This window comes from Seriola aureovittata, chromosome 8 (genome assembly GCF_021018895.1).
Source record: "Seriola aureovittata isolate HTS-2021-v1 ecotype China chromosome 8, ASM2101889v1, whole genome shotgun sequence".
Taxonomy (NCBI): domain Eukaryota; kingdom Metazoa; phylum Chordata; class Actinopteri; order Carangiformes; family Carangidae; genus Seriola; species Seriola aureovittata.
The window spans coordinates 20,477,167-20,495,000 of NC_079371.1; the positions used below are offsets into that span (position 1 = coordinate 20,477,167).

Below are 17,834 nucleotides of genomic sequence, written 5' to 3' on the forward strand. Positions count from 1 at the left end.
GAGCTGCAGTACGAGTTCAACTCAGCATTTAATTAGTTTGGATATTTTTTGTTGCCTTTCAAAAATTGAAAACACAAAAAAAAAATGGAAGAAATGGATTAAACGACTCTCTAACGTTCAATAGACATACTAACTAGCTTACTTCTAACAGTAGTAACCATGCATTACTTCCAAGGCCAAGGAGCATTACATTGAGTAACTGCGGCAGTTAACCTTTTACTCGCTATATTATATGCTCATTATATGCCAGTTTGGAAATTAAACATATATCTTAAAATTAAAGTAAAATATGAAAAGAGTATGTAGGCTAATAAGTAGATAAATGAAGATTACATTTACCGTTTTCATACTTATAATACTAGGACTAACTAACTCTACACTCTAGTACAGAACAATACTTGATGTAGTTATTCACATCTTCTACATGAATAATCAACTGGTGAGGTCGCTGCTGAGCTTTTTTGCCTGGTACCTGTTAGCTTTAGCCTCAGTCTTTTAGCATGATATATTGCATATAACTATCAAGTGCACCTATAAAATCCCTTTAACAGGGTTCTTGTTTAAAACAAGTCAGTTGGAAATATTAAACGGTCAGCCAGTGATGGCTTTTTCAACTAACTCGTGTATCTAACGTTAGCTTAATTAGCTGGCTAACTGCAGCTAATAAAATCTGGCACGGACAGTTGTCTTTTCAGCAGGCTAGAAATGTGAACCCTGCTTTTGTCTGTCTGAAATCAAGAACCCACTGCTTCAAAAATAACCAAAAACAAAAAAGCACACATGTAATATTAATAAGGTGCTCGCCACTTAGGTCAGCAAGGTCAGCTAGCTGGCTCACCTGGCATTTGTTGGACCTGTGCTTTTCATACTATGACAAGTCAAATGTCTGCTATGAGAAATGTGTTATAAACTACACATATGCCATGTGATAACGTAAAGCTTTAACACATAAATATAACATTAATATAACACATTTGTTATATTTCTATTGTTTTGCTTGTTGATGCCACTTGATTTATGATTTTCAGTCAGGCTGTAATCGTTTTTTTTTATTTGTTTTTTTCTGTTTCAATACATTGTTGTTTATAAGAAAAAAAGAGCGTACACACACACACACACACACACACACACACAGATAGTCACTATCTGTATGTGTAGGCTACACTCTGTGTGAACATTATTGATGGCCTAGTGTCTACAGTTAAGGTTATTGCATGGGTTCTCACCAGTTTACAGGAGCTGAGCCTGAGAAGTTCTCCATTCAGACGGCCACCATCAATCACCCACATCTGCTCCCTGCCGCCACGCTGCCCTGCCCGTGCACCAAAACAATGGCGCACACATACAGCTCTGCCTCTTTTGCCCTTTAAACTCACTGTGTTCATCTCATTCTACTCGTACAGTACACAGATTCTGTTAAGATAATGTCACTAACAGTATCCTGAGGCTAGCTTCTCGGGTAGGCTGAATGTTGATGAAGAGTCCTCAGTTAACAAATATTGTGACAGTACAGGAATCTCAGAGTCTGTTTTCCTACACAGAGAGAAACAATTGACCCGTTCTCTTGGGCCTAAACTCTGAATGACTCCTAAAATCTGCATGTATAATTAAAAATCTACTCTCATCCAAAACATTTCCATTTGACAGTCCACTGTGGCAGAAATGTGTGTTTTTCCCCGGTGTAGGTTGTATTGATGTCAGCGCTTGTGTGTGTGTGTCTCCTCCTTCCCTCTAGATTTTCCTTGCCCAGGGCTTGGCCGCGGGGCCCGCCTTGTGCTGGGGTCACCATTAATAACAAATACCACCTTCTGTCATGACCTACAGCATCATTAGACACACACACGTAACACACAAACAAATGAGTACACTCGACCAAGTATGCATAGGGGAAAATGCTCACAGAGAGGAGGAGGAGTGAGGTCATGCATAGTGCCTAAACAGAGACAGTGCAATTTTTTTTTCCTCTTTGCTAAGACTAATAATTGGATGGTGTGTGTTTTAAATTAGTGCTGCCCACTCAGCCTTATGTTATGTGATTGCCCAGTGTGTTGTGATGACACATACACACTGACGTGCACAACGGGCTCTTTTTTTAGGCACAGATGATTGAGACATTCAACTTGTGTATCACCACCTTGAAGTGCCTGTTTCATTTATAAAAAAAATAAAATAAAAAAATGGTTCTGGCACTACGCTACACTACACAACTCTCACTGTGATGTTCAAACTGCCTTGACCCTAGGTGCTCGGCTGACCTGTGTCGCCCGGCTGTTAGAGAATGACAGCAGTGTAGGCAGAAGAGAGATGGAGTGTACAGCAGGCGTAGGAGAGGGGCTTGTGCACAGTTCAGCCCTGAAAGACTGCATTATTTGATGGTATTGTTAGCCCATGAAGGAGTTCCAGGGAAGTAGAGTATTGTAAGTTATTTAATATTAGATCAAAGATCAAATCAGAGCTCTCAGGGGAACTATACTGAAAACAGAGGAAAGAGCACAAGGGGGAGGGAAGCAAATATAGTAGTGTGCACAGTATTTACAAACTGATGACTAATTACAATTTTGACAGTTTGACATGGCAGTTTACTTGCATTAAATATGAATTTATTTATTCATTCATTTTCTACTACTTTTTAAACCTGTGACAGCCAGAGACAGAAATCTGATAGAAAACTGTACAGTCAATCAATTAATATTTCCTGTTTTCATTTAATTGTTTATTTTGTGGTAAAAATGAATAGTCCTTTCTTTTTTAATGTTCAGCATGGGATGTTTTAGGGTGTGACTGCCTTTACGTGTGGTTATGCATTGTAATTTTTATAGTTAAGTGAATTCATTACTTTTGTTTACATTTTAATATATGAATAGTATTAATGGTGGGAGTGTGTGTGGTAGATATAATGTGTTTGTGTTTTATTTTGTTGTGGTTAGTGGGTGTCTGGCAAAAGGTAACAAAGTTGTAAGAAACAGCATTTTAATACATTTCATCACAGAGGAGAGGAGAGCAGAGGAGAGGGCATTTTAGTCATAGTTGTTCCTAACGGACTCCAGAACTGTCATTTTCTTTCACCTACTTTCATAACTGTTATTATGTGGAGTTGGTAATCTGTTAATATGTTGCCTTTTTACACAAAGATTAAAGCTGACATTTGCGAAGTTAGCCACCTTTTTATAAAGTGGTTCTTTCAATGCTCAGTCTCTTTGCTCTGATTTCCTATGAACCTCCTTTCCTTTCTGTCTTGCACAAGGTCAAGTACGTACACGTACCAGGCGCGCTGCTGAGTCGCTGTCAAAAGTCTCCCCGTGCTCTCTTAGTTGCACACACACACAAAAAAACACACACAAACCGACCTTCTGTTTTTCCATCACAGGTATTTGATTCTTTATTTCTCCTCTACCCTTGTCTTTCAGATTGTTGAACAAGGCAAGAATGCAAAGAGCTATCACTACATCCTGGCTAACCTGGTAAGGAATCATAATCACAGCACTGGAATTTTATCCATCTAGATTTCTTTGGAGATTTTCCACATGCATCACTACATACTTTCATTCCCAGACGGTATTTGCATTGCTGTTAAATGTGGCTTTAAACAGGATTCCAGACTTCCAGTACTTTATAACCCGTTCAATAGACTTGTATGCGCCTAAGAATTTAGCCTTAAACAATCTGGTTTTGTGTCTCTTAAATTATTTCATCCCATTTTCCTCTCCAGCTACATCAGATATTCTTTCCCTGCACTGTCAAACCGGTAGACGGAACAACAGCACAGTAGTAGACTTACAGTGAGGCACAAGTGGGAAACCTGTGACAGCCGGAGACAGAAATCAATGCTGACTCACAGTGACAGAAAAAGGTCATGGAGCCAATGTATGCAAGCTTATATCCATTAGCTCTCTCTGTCTGCTGCCATTTTCTCAGCGCAAATGGTATGTAGACCCCTACAGCACTGTGCAGACTCACTAAACGCAGCCAAATGAAGAGAAAAATTGACATCAACAGAAGCTGTAGTAATAACAGTATTAATATGCAGCTGCTGGCTTGAACAATTTCTCACTGCTGGGGTTTTTAGATTGGCTCAATCTCTCTTGTCTGGCCAGTTTGCCAGATTTAATTTTAAATGATAAGACTTGGACGGTAATAACAGCTGATACGCAAAGTGGCCATCGTCATTTATAATGGGCCCGTTAAAAGGTGTGTGCAGAAAATTTTACTTTTTCTATGTCCTTGCACCTTTTTATTATTTAACTAATTTACTTACTCGTGTCTACGTTTGCAGCTGTGTGTGTGTGTGTGTGTGTGTGTGTGTGTGTGTGTGTGTCTATCTGAAAAAAACTAAGCATAGGGCAATAGAGAGAAGAAGAAAGAATTTGAACACATTCTTAAATGTGGTTAAAATATCTGTCTGAGATACCCCCCTCCATGACCAGTGTTAGAAAGGCTAGTTTCTATAGTAACCTCTTCAGCTCACTGCACTGCATTAGCTCACACATGGAGCAGAAAAAAAAGACAACTCTGTCTGTTCAGCTGAGAAATATAGACACCTGGCAACACACATAGCTACATTAGGGAGACACTGGTGAGAGGAGAGGGGGGAGTGAACGCTGCCCCCCTTTTCCCTTGCTTCCATTTGTCTCCTGAAGCTTGAGCTACACTTCATTTTGTTCCAGTCCGACCTTTCACCAAAGATAAAGGGCATCAAACAATTTAAACGTTGCGCTACTTAACAGCCAGCCTTCATCTGTCCTTACTGTATGGATATGAAGATCAGAGAAAGTAAACAAGCAAGAGTTTGAGACAGACATATGGCCAGGAGAGAGCCGAACATCAAATGGCATGAAACAAATAACATCATAGCAGGGAAGAAAGAAGAACGGATAGAGAGGCGTGTGTTGTCAGCCGGATGCCTGGCGAGCAGGAGACAATCCAGTGAGGCACCTTTCCTTCTCATCAGTCAAAACTTTGCTCTTAAATCTTAGACAAATCACAGACAAATCTTCTCACCCCCTCTCCCACCCCGTCTCTACTCCCACCCCATTCCCACTTGTCTGCCTCTTCTTCTCCCCACACTAACAGGCAGCCTACAGAGACACTGAAACGGCCTCTCCTCCTCAACTGCCTTTCTGTCTTCTCCACATAATAGTCAGGGGAAAAAATACAAGTAGGAGATACCATTACAGTAAATCGCTTCCTCTCTCCATTCTACTCCGCCTGCGGCATCCCTTGCATTGTTCACAGTAGCCCATAAGGGTTTGATCCTGCCCCTGTTAACAGTAGCCTGTGAGGACTCAGTCTATCAGAGATTAGCTGCGGACTGTTCCTGCCATGAAATGAGGTTTTCTATTTCCTTTCCCACTACTCATGTCCCTCAGGAAAGACAAGGATGGAGTCTGCTCAATTGGGTAACCTCTCTTAAGTGAAAAAGAAAAAATTTTCATTTTCATTATGCAATTAACCCTTGCACTTTTGATGGGAGAGTTAAAGCTGTTACTACGATGCAGTCTCCTAAATTACCCACCGGTTTCCTGCCTTTTCGGCTTGTGAAACAAAGCAATGTGTATTTTAATACCACCTTGCCACCAGTTTCATATGTTGCCTGTTTTTAGAGGTAAAATTACCAAGACGAAACAAAAGCAGCAATTAAAGAAAAGTCCAAAAAACAAATATTACTCAGTGTAGCAGGAATGTGTTTATTTCTGTTTTCTTATCCTGTTAATCATATAGCACAGTGGTTCCCAGTCTGGGGATTGGGACCCCCTAAAGGGTCCAAAGAACAATCAGAGGGGCGAAAAAGATGATTAGATGGATAAAAAACAAACCAAAACAGATTTCTGTCACATAAAAATTTAATTTGTTTTTCAATTTTTGGCTGTTGTTTGGTGAAATGCTGGATACCATGACACATCAAGGCTTTTTCATTTGAAAATCCATCAAATGAAAGAACTTCCAAAGAAAAACTCTCACTTTGGATTTTCTCTTTGAACTGCTCATGGTTGAGGTCCACTTTGAAGCATAACCTGTGACCATGGTTTGCAAGTAGACATTGATTTGCTTTACAGGGTCACAAACCAATAAGCGCGATTGTCACTCCAGCTGACCTCAAGACAGAGATCATGGCCCCTCTTTGTGGCGAGCATGGTTAATTGTCCACTGCCAGGCATTTTGAATGATTTTCGTTCAGGGATCTGCTTTGCTCGCAATAATCATGGACTGTGCAGATGAACAAAATCAGAATTCTTACAGATTTTCCCTGCGTATCCTTCTCCCTGTCTCAGGGTTTCCTGGACATCGACCTGACAGACTTGAGGAAAGGTGGGGCGAACATCACCGGCTTCCAGCTCGTCAACAACTCGGAGCCCGGCGTCAGCCGCGTCGTCCAGCAGTGGATGGAGTTTGACAACAAGGACTCCAAAGTGCCCAAGAGTGGACTCAAAGTATTTACCCTTCACTCTCTTCTATCTATATCTTCTTTTCTTCTTTTATTTTCCTTATTCTGTCTTTAAAGAAGACGTTGTGCAGTTTATACAGAGAGTCCTGCCATGTTGTCAAAGTAAATCCAGCCACGTTCTTTGTAGTTGTGATCACTGATTTTCTGTGTGAGGTTAGGGTTACCTCAGCCTAGCAGGTTGTTATTTCCCCTGTCAGTAGGTTTGCTTGTGATTGTCGGCAGCATATTGGTAAAAGTTATGAAAGGGTTTTCATTAAATTTGGTGGGCAGATAGCCCTTGATCCTATCTACCTTTGAGTTTGTTGAATCAGATGTGGGACTTCTGCTATTAAATGATTATTGATTTTTAGCCATAACAACTGCGCAACCAGCTGAGATAGAAGATTGATTTCAAATCCAAACATTTGTGTATTTATGGAGCCAAAAAAATTAACTCAAAATGCCTCGCCTTTCTTCAGCCAAGACCTTTATGAGTTCTTATTAGTGTCGCTTCTGTTTTTAATTGTCTTCTCTCTCTTTGCAGTACACAGGCGCTTTAACATATGACGGGGTGAAAGTCATGTCCACGGCCTTCCAGAATCTAAGGAGACAGAGGATAGACATTTCTCGCAGGGGCAACGCCGGAGAGTGTCTTGCCAACCCACCAGCTCCCTGGGGACAGGGCATAGATATCCAGAGAGCCTTGCAGCAGGTTGGCGCACATACATAGAAACACACACTGATACACGCACACACATGCTCATACATGGACTGGTGCGCACACTTTCTCAAATTCTTGAGTGGCACATTGGCTAACGGCTCCTGAGCCGGGTCTGGCTGAACAAATTAGGTCTCATTCTGTCGTGTAAAGTTCACATTAAGTCGTGGGAGAGCTCTCCGGTATCAAATGTGACATCATGGCTAGTAAACAAAACCTGCGGGCAATAACACTGGGCTGTGATCATCATGGAATATGACATCAGCAATTGAGTTTAGAGATGAAATATTTGGCAGTGGAAATGGAAATACTGCACTGGCTGTGAGAACTCTTGATCTCATGCACACACAGACACACTCATGCATCTAAAACCAAGTATATCGAGTAACAAGGACAATTATTTTATATTAAAAACTCTTACTATTTGCAGAAAAACAGTTCTCAATTAAAAAGGCAATTAAAAGTTAAATGTTTATTTTCTCTGGGACCCCATTTACATAGACAATGAATAGTGTATAATAAATGCTTCCAATGTTTCCAAGGGCATACATGTAATTGCATGTGAATGAGGAGTGAGTCTGTGTGCGTGTGTGTGTGTGTCTGTGTTTGTGTGTGTGTGTGTGTGTGTGTGTGTGTGTGTGTGTTGTGTGTGTGTGTGTGTGTGTGTGTGTGTGTGTGTGGCCTGAGGCTCTGTCTGCAGAGTGGCTGTGCAGAGGCCTGCTCAGAGTCAATCTAGCCATCTGCCTGCGGATAGACTGGAGATTGAAGCCGTGTTCGCTCAATTAACTCCATCACACAGCCAAGACAAACACACTGCACTGTACACATGCACGCACACCGTCTGTCACTCACCTCCATAGGGACCCAGGCACCGTGGATTTTCACGAATGAATAATATACAAACATGTGCAAACTACGCTCGACATGCGTCGTGTGTGAGCGTGGCATGCCAATGCTTCAAGCCAGAGCAGACGTGAAGAAAATGGCTTGTATGAAAATGCTTCACGGCAGCCATTATTTACCCATCTGCCGGGCGAGTCTGAGAGTTACTTATTCAATATGTGTGTGACTCCATTACAGGTCCGTATAGATGGATTGACTGGTCACATTCAGTTCAACGAGAAAGGCCGCAGAACCAACTACACCGTGAGCGTCATGGAACTGGCCCCATCTGGACCTAAGAAGGTAGGACTGAGGTCGCCTGAGGCTCCAATTTCAAATATTTATTCTTGCTTAAGGACCCTATTTAAAAACTGTGCCTGCAAGCTCATTATTATTATTATTATTTATTGTTTGCTCCTTACACCAGTATTCAATAAGTCCAAGAAATGTCTAGGCCTGTATCTATCAAACATCTAAGCATTTCTGTTAAGAATGCCCTACGGAGATAAAGACTGTTAAAAAAAAAAAAAAAAGACTGAAGATTAAGACACATTTAACGAGCGATTTACTGCTACCTACAGTGAAGTGTAAGGGTAACCTTTTAGAACAGCTCTCAAATGATCCATGATTATTCATGTGAATGGCAAAGACAAGGTCTTATGCTACATTTGCACTGTTGTTCATTCTTTTAAAAAAAATATCCTTATGATTAATTCAGTGATATGGTTTTATTGCAAAAAAAAGCGATTTAAATTTTTTTTATTATCTAAAGGAAATAAAAATGTGAAATGTGAAACGATGTAATATTTTTTATAATACACCATATATTTGTATAAGCAGGGCTGAAATAAGAGAAATCTAGCTGAAATGCAAACCATACCGGAGCACGATAGAAGCTATAGACAAGGTACATGAGAGAAATTTGAGTGTCACATTGACAAGTGCAGACAGTGAGGATGCATGAAAAGTGACAGTCAGTGTCAGCTTTGTTTGTTGTTTGCGCGCCAATAAATAAAAAAGTGATGTAAGCTCCTGTCAAATGGTAAAATCAAATGGTTAAATTACCTTTTTCTAAACTATACCCACAGTATTGCTTCCAATAACAGTAAATATAACCAGTGATATTAAGTACAATTGATGTAGATAGGGTGCACACTCCCCTGGGTTTCTGTACTTCAGCCATCAAGCATCTACTCTTAGCCATCTTAAGAGACCTCAAGCTCTCTTAAATTTAAGCACATTTTGTAGTCCTAAGAAATTTGATAAATAGATTTTATTATCAAGTATATGAGTAGGAGCAAAAGTAAAGGATTTCACTCAATCTAAAATTTCATTTTTAGCACTTTAATAAATACATGCTCTGGATTTCTCCTTGTCTTAGGTTGGCTACTGGAACGAGGATGAGAAATACGTGACCACCGCCAGCTTCATGAGAGGCAGCAACGAGACTTACGGCCTGCAGAACAGAACGTACATAGTCACCACTATCTTGGTGAGTCTGAGTAAAACTGAGCGGTTTGACGGATTTTTGGGGGAGAACGGGCAGGTGAAATGAGAGACACGCAGACAGAGAAAGAAAGGGTAACATTTTTCATTTTCTTTTATGATAGAGTTCCTAAAGGTTCAGGCCCCTGAAAGAATTCAGCAGACATCTGTGATTGTATCTTGCTCCCCTCCTTCCTTTTCTGCTCTGTTCTGCTAACTTTTCGCCGTCTGACAGGTGCCTGCTCAGAATCTGAATCCGAATCTCTTTATTTGGCAAACACAATACAGGTGTAGAAATTTGTCTCAGGATCACTGTCCTACTGGCATGTTGATGAGTTGCAGGCTTAATTCATTACATATTCAATCTACATTTAAAAGACAACACAAGGACAACTCAGCTTGACATTTCATGTCAAGAAAAACCGAGTGGAGCGGAAGGCTCCAGGAGTTCATTCCTCATCATTTAAGTAGTTAGAAAGTCCTAAATAGCACTGGAGAAGACTTATTTCTGACAGTGTGAAGTGTCATTGTGTCCTTCATTTCTCTCTCCTCCCATATTCTTTATTTGGCTCCGATGTCACCATCAGGCTGTTCAACACGACTTGGCCAGGCTGTGTTAAGTGTCCTGGCCTATATAACTGAGATGGAGCTGGCAGGGTCCATGAAGGAGGTTGGGTTTGAGAATAGAGAAGAAAAGATTCAATCTGACCATTTCTCATGGCAGCCAGCTTATCCTGACATTTTCACAAAAGAAAGGACACAGTTGGCAATACCTGGCTGATGTACAGTAGAGGGTAATAAAGATGGTTGCATTTCTCTGCAGGTACAGGATGTTCTCAGTGTCTGCAGCTTGTTGAAAATTTAATATCAGAGAATACGCCATGTGTGTGGACGCCTGGAGCCCAGCACTGGTTCTTTCTGTTCTCTTGGTGTATTTTTTAAGTGGGAATGTCTTTTATCTGTGGGCATTACTGCCGCCATGAAATTTTGTTGGAGTGAGAACAGGCGTAGCTCTTCGATGAGTGGATGAAATGTGTAAAAAGAAAAACACACACACACACACTACCTGATTTAAGATACTTTGCAGGAGACGTCAGGTCGAGCAGTGCAGTGTATGTGCAGCTGATCTCCACTGTGAGAGGTTAAGGGGGTAAAGGATTTCAACTATGTGCTTTCCTTAAGAGAAATTCACCCCTCGCCAGATAAAGGCTTGGTGAAGGTGATGGAGCTGAGAGGCAATGTAGAATAACAGGGAGAGGCATCGGCACACTCCAATCTGTGCTATTTTATTTTATAGAGAGAAGCTTTCAATCTGGGACCTTGTAGGTGCAGCAAGAAAACAGAAGAATATATAGTGGCATTACCGATGAGAATCATCTGATAACGCTATACTCCATCCATATAAAATATACGAGCAGCTGAATTGGAATATCTGCTCAGCCTGATCAGCCTCCTAGTCCTAATTAAGATATGGGGAATTTCTGACTGCAGCTGTATCTTCCAAATGGGGGAAGGATTTAGTCAAGCGTCAACAAATTTGTGCCAAAATGGCTCTAAATAAACTCCAGCATTAACACTAATATAATCAATTCAACTAATTAAAGAAGGAGCTACATATCTTACAGAATTTGTTTATACCTGATTAACATTGTTGCAAAGGTTGGAAATATGTCATGAAAAAAACTAGTTAATTTAGGCTACTTTTACATTTATTGTGTGACTGTACAGGGTTAGCTACACCCTAACCATACCAACATTTTCTCACTATTCCTATTCTGACATCATGCATAAGTCCTGACGCAAAAACTTTCTGTGTGACTACACCAAAGGGAAGACTGTAGAGTGGCCCATTTACTTTAAGAGAAATTATTATTTGATTTAAATATATAGTGTATATCCACATTGGGTCTGCTGTAACCAATTAACACTACATGTTGCAAATGAGGTTGTGTAGATGGCAGAGAAGGTGAAACACTGAATTAAATTAATGAATGAATTGTTGAAATTTGCCACTCCAAGTGGTAGAAGTAGACTCAATCAAATCAACCTAACATTGACAGTTCAATTGTATGAAAGTTTTATTTTAACAATATCCACTTTTATATATGAATGGTGTTAACTACAGTAAAATGGTACTCGAGAAATGGCAAAAAAGGTCGGCAGCCACTGATGTAGAGCATTAGGTATACTATGTAAAACATGTAGTCTATTGGCATCTAATTAAAAAACATATGAAAATCCTCATTTAAACCCGAAGGTTGCAGTCTCCAAGGAGTACGGACCTAAAATAACTCTCTCTGACATAATCTCCTATCAGTGTCCCCTTTTCTAAGAAGATACATTGGTTTTCTGTCTCAGAACCTAAGAGAAGAGATAAGGTGTGAACACTTATTGGGCTGTAGGGTAGCAGGAGAGTTTCTGCACCTTATAACTTTTGTGCCGACTGATTCGTTGCTTCAGGGAGCATGTTGTTTTGCCAACATGAAGGTATCACTTCACGCTCTCCCTGCAATCCCTGCTTTCCCAGCCTGTGCACACAGACTAAGCCTGGGCTAACAGGATATGTGGAGGAGTGAAGCAGGACATGTTTAATGGAGAACCTTAGTTTGGCGTCTCCACGATCATGGCTTTACACTAAAACCAGGCCATGACTGGAATTTTAAGGGTTAGTTTTAGAAATTGGTTATTAATGGCACTCACTGTGTGCAACTATTAAAATAAGTGCAGTTATTTTGATAGGCATTCTGCAAGAAATTTTAGCATTCAAGAGCAAATTGTGTAATTTTCAAAGCTCCATCAAGGTCTGTTTAACTTCACTAACTTAAAATTTTTTTTACCCCTGATAAAAATAATCAAACATACTAACCATGTATTTTGTTTGATTCTGTACACTTGCAGTGTGTGTGTTTACATTTGTACACATAATGTGTATTTGAAATATGTTCTTGAGTGTATGTGTGTGTGTCTGTATTATGTTTAACACGGTTGAGTGACAGCGGATCTCAGTGGAACAGTTTGAGGTCGATGAGACTGAGTCCGGGAGGACTGTGTGTATGCCGTGCCATATCTCTTTGCGCACGCACGTGTGTCTGTGTGTCTGTGTGTGTGTCTGTTTTTGTCTGTGACTTTGAGTGCAAGTGCACAGCATGTAGAAGGACTGCATGCCAGACCTTTCTCCCCACTGTCTCCCTGGGGTGCCTTTTTTCTACCATTGGGCCTCGGGTTTCCACGTGTAACAATGATTACGTTCACCTCAACCATAAAGAGCAGGAGAACCCAGATAACTGTTACACACAAAGGAAACCCCCACTCCACACCCTCTCTAGACCCTGATGATATATGGTGGCAGGATTTGCTCAGCTCAGCACAGCCTTAGCTAAAAGCAGACACACATAACAACTTGTGGGAATTGAGGCCCTGCTGGTGCTGGTGGACAATACAGACTGACTGGTATTCTATATGAAACACATTTTTCTGAAAGTAATGTGAAGCACCAGGTGTCATGTCAGCTGTAATTTCTCAGGACATCCAATCAGTGTGAGATGTACAAATGTCAGTGTGATATAACAAGAAGAACAGCCTGGCCCCGGAGCAGAGGTCAGCAGTGGCTGCTGCGCCGTCTACATGGCTCAAACATACACACACACACACACACACACACACACACACACATACACTTCCTTTTCCCTCTCAGATCCAATGTCTTCTCAGCTTTAATAACCCTGTCCAATTCCTCCGCTTCCCCACAGCCTGCTGCATGTTATCAACACTCCTTTCAACACGACAACACTGATGTAATGCTCATACTTAGGCACGTTTTGTATTTGAATTACACACCATACCTTCAAGGAACAAAGCCAAAATAATACCTTGTAATTTCATAGAATTATCTTTTCTTCCAAACCTTTCACAGCAGCAATTATATTTTGGGCCTAGTAAGATTTTTTTTTTTTTTCCCGAGCCTTAGCTTTGAATAAGGGTGGGATGTGTGTGTTATGAATTGCACTGTAGCACCAAATGTATTAATAATATTGCTTCTTAAAATTTACACATAGTATTATTAAACTTAACTACATACTAAAGCTTTATTACAAGCAATAACGCTGTCTTTGGCTCAATTAGCTTAACAAATTGTCATGCTGTAAATGTTATGTTACTTACTGTCACAACGGCTTGTGTCAAGAAATGCATATCAGCGTAGATTTTGTTTTCACATCAGTGAAATTCTTAATTACTTCAAAAACAGGTCACTCATTTCTTGTATGTGATTTTTGACACTTGACGTAAAATTGATGAGAGGAGAAAAAAAAAAAAAAAATTCTGTTGTTACACATGGTTTCCCTACATCTAACAGGAGTCTCCATATGTGATGCTGAAGAAGAACCATGAGCAGCTCGTGGGAAACGATAAGTACGAGGGCTACATCGTCGAGTTGGCTGCAGAGATAGCCAAACACGTGGGCTACCAGTACAAACTGAAGATTGTTTCAGATGGCAAGTATGGAGCCAGGGATCCTGAAACCAAGATGTGGAACGGCATGGTGGGCGAACTGGTGTATGGGGTGAGTGGACAGATTTGTGTTGGATTATTCCCCATTTAAAGGTGGAAAATACACATAACGTCTACAGTTTTAAAATACCCCAGTGGTAAAATCAAAAAGACAAAGACTTGAAAATGACTAACTACAACAATTTTCACTGGGATAGCTTTTTTTTCTGCAACCAAAAGCTTACAACATGAGAATAATTTAAAGGTTGCTACAGTCATTTAACAGCGCGCTAGCTTCCAGCTCTGTTGTCAGGCACAGTGGTGCTTTCACCTGAATATGTCAATGCTAATACAATAACGTTTAGCAGGAATCATGTTTACCATGGTCACCATCTTAGTTTCATGTGTTAGCATGTGTACATGTGCTGATTAGTAGTAAACAAGTATAGCTGAGGCTGACCGACCTTAGCTTTCCCAGAGAAATGCAGCTAAAGGGTCTAAAAAGATTCCTTATTTTTTAAAGTTTATTACTATAGCTGGTCTTGCAATATGTAGGTGTTTGGTAAAGAACTCTGGTTTGCACAATCCTGTGGTTTTACCTTTAACAAACTGCAGAACATAAAAGACGGACAGATTGATGGTGCAGTGTATTTCTGTTTATGGCCCTGTCTGTCTTTGGTTTTTTCCGTCAGAAAGCAGATGTGGCTGTGGCTCCTCTGACCATCACCCTGGTCCGTGAAGAAGTCATCGACTTCTCCAAGCCCTTCATGTCCCTTGGTATCTCCATCATGATTAAGAAACCCACCAAATCCAAACCTGGTGTGTTTTCATTCCTGGACCCGCTGGCTTACGAGATCTGGATGTGCATAGTGTTTGCCTACATTGGCGTCAGCGTCGTCCTCTTCCTTGTCAGTCGGTTCAGCCCGTACGAGTGGCACGCTGAGGACTACGAGGAGGGAGGTGAGCCACAGACTCCCACTCAGGCTGCAGCCTCTAACGGAATGCAGCAGGGCCAGACGCCAACTCAGCAGAACACCAACCCACAGAGTCCTGAGCAGACCAATGAGTTCGGCATCTTCAACTCCCTTTGGTTTTCACTGGGCGCCTTCATGCAGCAGGGATGCGATATCTCACCACGGTAAGAAACTGAGGCCACAAATTTTGCTGCACTGCATCCACGGTCCTTTGAATCGCTTCTTTTGTTTGTTGGTACACAAAGAGACACTCAGCGCCACCTACATACAATGTATTTATGTATGCCACACCAACGCTTCAACATGCTGTGTTGCTTTGTTGTTCAACTCAGCTGAGCATTGTTTGTTGAGATTTGGTTCTTTGCCAGTCACTTGTCATACAGAGCAATGCTGAAAGTTTGATGAGGAGCAGCAGAGGTAGTTTCGGATGTGGTCATGTTGTAGAGTGTTGTGTTTTCATTCTTCTGTCTCCAGACACTGCCTGTGGTGGTATTAAGATACCACGAACTTCTCGGACTAGTACTGTTGTTAGTGTTGGTAGATCAGTCCGATCTATCTATCTATTTACCTATCTATCCATCTATCTATCCATCCATCCATCCATCAATCCGTCCATCCGTCCATCCGTCTATCCGTGGGTAAAGGTAAATATCAGACTCTTGAAAGGCTGTTATGAAGGATCCTGGTGCAAGTATTGAGTGGTATGTGTTGGCTCCCCTCGAGTGCTCTCATGAGCTGTGGCATGAAACCATTCTCAAAAGGTCACCAATTAAAAATCTCATTAAGTGTCTGAAATTAGAGACACTGAGGTCGACTTTCTGAGCTTTCCAGGGGGACTTGGAGGAGGAGATGAGAGGATAATGTCAGTATTATCACTGTAAGAACCAGCAGAGACAGGTTAGGTCATGGGTAGAGCTAGAGCATTGTGTCTCTTTAAACATTAAGCTACACATGCATTATGTATATACGTGCAGTGGGCTGGTGCATGTATGCATAATCTATCTAAACTGTAGTTACTATACCGTGAGGATGGAGAGGATGATGTTGTTGCTTCGGTTTGGATTAGAAACTGAAAAGTTTTTAATGTCACCATCTGTTCATAAATACGGATGTGTACTCAACAACTTGAAAGAAATTGTGGGAGACACTTTCATGTCTGTATGGTAAATAAGGAGGTGGTTTGCTCAGAGTAGCATAAAGGCTACAAACAGCTAGCCTGGCTTGGTCCAAAGGTAAAGATAAATGTCAGTTTTCATACAGATTAAACAAAACAACTAAACATTAGCTAGACAGGACAGTTAGGTATGAGAGTGGTATTGATTTTCTCATCTAACTCATCAGTGTTTGACTATGGTTTGAAAATTGATTCTCCCAAAATGCAAAATACAATACAAAAAAACAAGTTTATAGAGATAATCATTCCTCAGATAATCATTCCTGCCTCCACCATAAATCTAAAAGGACATGAGAAGAAGAATCCAGTAGCCATGTCTGTTCCCAGAGATGGTGTATGGCTGCTCTGGCGGTTTTGACGGAACACACTGAGAACTGTTTTCCAAAAGATCCCATAACTAGTATATAGAAAGAGTCCTTGTGAAGTAAGTGCATCATCACTGCATCATCCAAGCTGATCAGTGACCCACAATATGAGATGTGTTGTGTTGTAAGGCTCATAGGTCTGAATGTAAGTATTTGTTTTAGAAGGGAGTTGCTGAGAAATAGCAGTGGTGTTCAATCAACCTTCCCTGACTGAGTATCTGAAGGTTAAAGAAATCATAGCCCTGTGCAGCACTCAATTTTATTTATCTTGGCTTCCATCTTGTGACATTTATGGAATGTATTTCCACTTTGCTCTTACATTACACAAATATCAGAAGGAAGAAAATCTCTGCACCTACAGGGCTGCATCCTGCACATAGGTGCTCAGCAGTACATGCTGTAGGTACTGGATCCCTACTCCCACAGGCCCTCACTTGATATTTACCATGTTCTGCCTGGAGACTCCACTGCGCTTCGTGCAGGATGAAGCCTATTGTCCGAGTGTTTTTCTCTTACAGGCAGAAAATGCATCTCCAATAACTATTGATTTCCTTGTACGTCGTACGGAGAGAGGCAGAATGTCACCATGCTTCTGCAAATTGTACATTCCCTCTTTGTATCCACACACACACATGTTTTGTGTGTGTGCATGTGCGTGTAGGTTACCGTGTGTGTGCTTGACCGTACATGGATTTGCACATATTCGCATGGTATCTGCATTTGTTTTGCCTGCGGGGAAAACAATCTCTCCTGATGCAAGACCTCACTGACTGTTTAAAGGGACAAAACAGATCACTTCTGTTCTTGCAGCAATCCTGGTGATGCTGCCACTGACTGTAAAATTAGACAGCTGTAAGGCATATTTCATCATCGCTTGTAGAATAACTGTAACAAGGCTGTCGGCCTGAAGTTCCATTTACCCACTAATAAAGAGAGATGTGCCACACAGTAGTAACGATGAAAGTATGTCGAGTTTTTTCTGCCCGGTAACAGCAACAGTTTTCATTTGAAGTATTTTGGGATACTTAACCCACACTGAAGTGCACCCAGACATGTACTGGTCCATGTGCATGTTCTCATTTAAATAGGTTTCAGGTAGAACAGAAGATTTCCTTAGTGTCATCAGTGAGGGTGGCAGCTTCAAGGGCTCATATCCTGCAGGGACTTGAGTGAGATATCTTCCTTTACTTACAGTGTCCTTTCAAGGTGACTCTCATTGTCCCTTTTGTGTTGTTAATAAAATACTGTTTGGGAGTCAGTGTTGCAGCCTTAAAAAAAAAAAAAAAAAAAAACACACACACACAAAAACAAAATAAAATCCAGCAGT

At 41.0% G+C, this 17,834-nt stretch overlaps 1 protein-coding gene across 5 annotated transcripts in view; it reads left to right on the forward strand.

Annotated features, from left to right (window-relative positions):
• Positions 1-17,834, forward strand: part of gria1a (glutamate receptor, ionotropic, AMPA 1a) — a 65,555-nt gene that overhangs the window by 20,882 nt on the left and 26,839 nt on the right. For all 5 annotated transcript variants that reach the window (XM_056382638.1, XM_056382635.1, XM_056382639.1 and 2 more), the window contains exons 5-11: positions 3,408-3,461; positions 6,270-6,428; positions 6,966-7,133; positions 8,220-8,324; positions 9,403-9,513; positions 13,861-14,067; positions 14,687-15,132. In XM_056382638.1, coding sequence (XP_056238613.1) covers positions 3,408-3,461; positions 6,270-6,428; positions 6,966-7,133; positions 8,220-8,324; positions 9,403-9,513; positions 13,861-14,067; positions 14,687-15,132 — 1,250 coding nt within the window. The remainder of the gene's footprint in view (positions 1-3,407; positions 3,462-6,269; positions 6,429-6,965; positions 7,134-8,219; positions 8,325-9,402; positions 9,514-13,860; positions 14,068-14,686; positions 15,133-17,834) is intronic.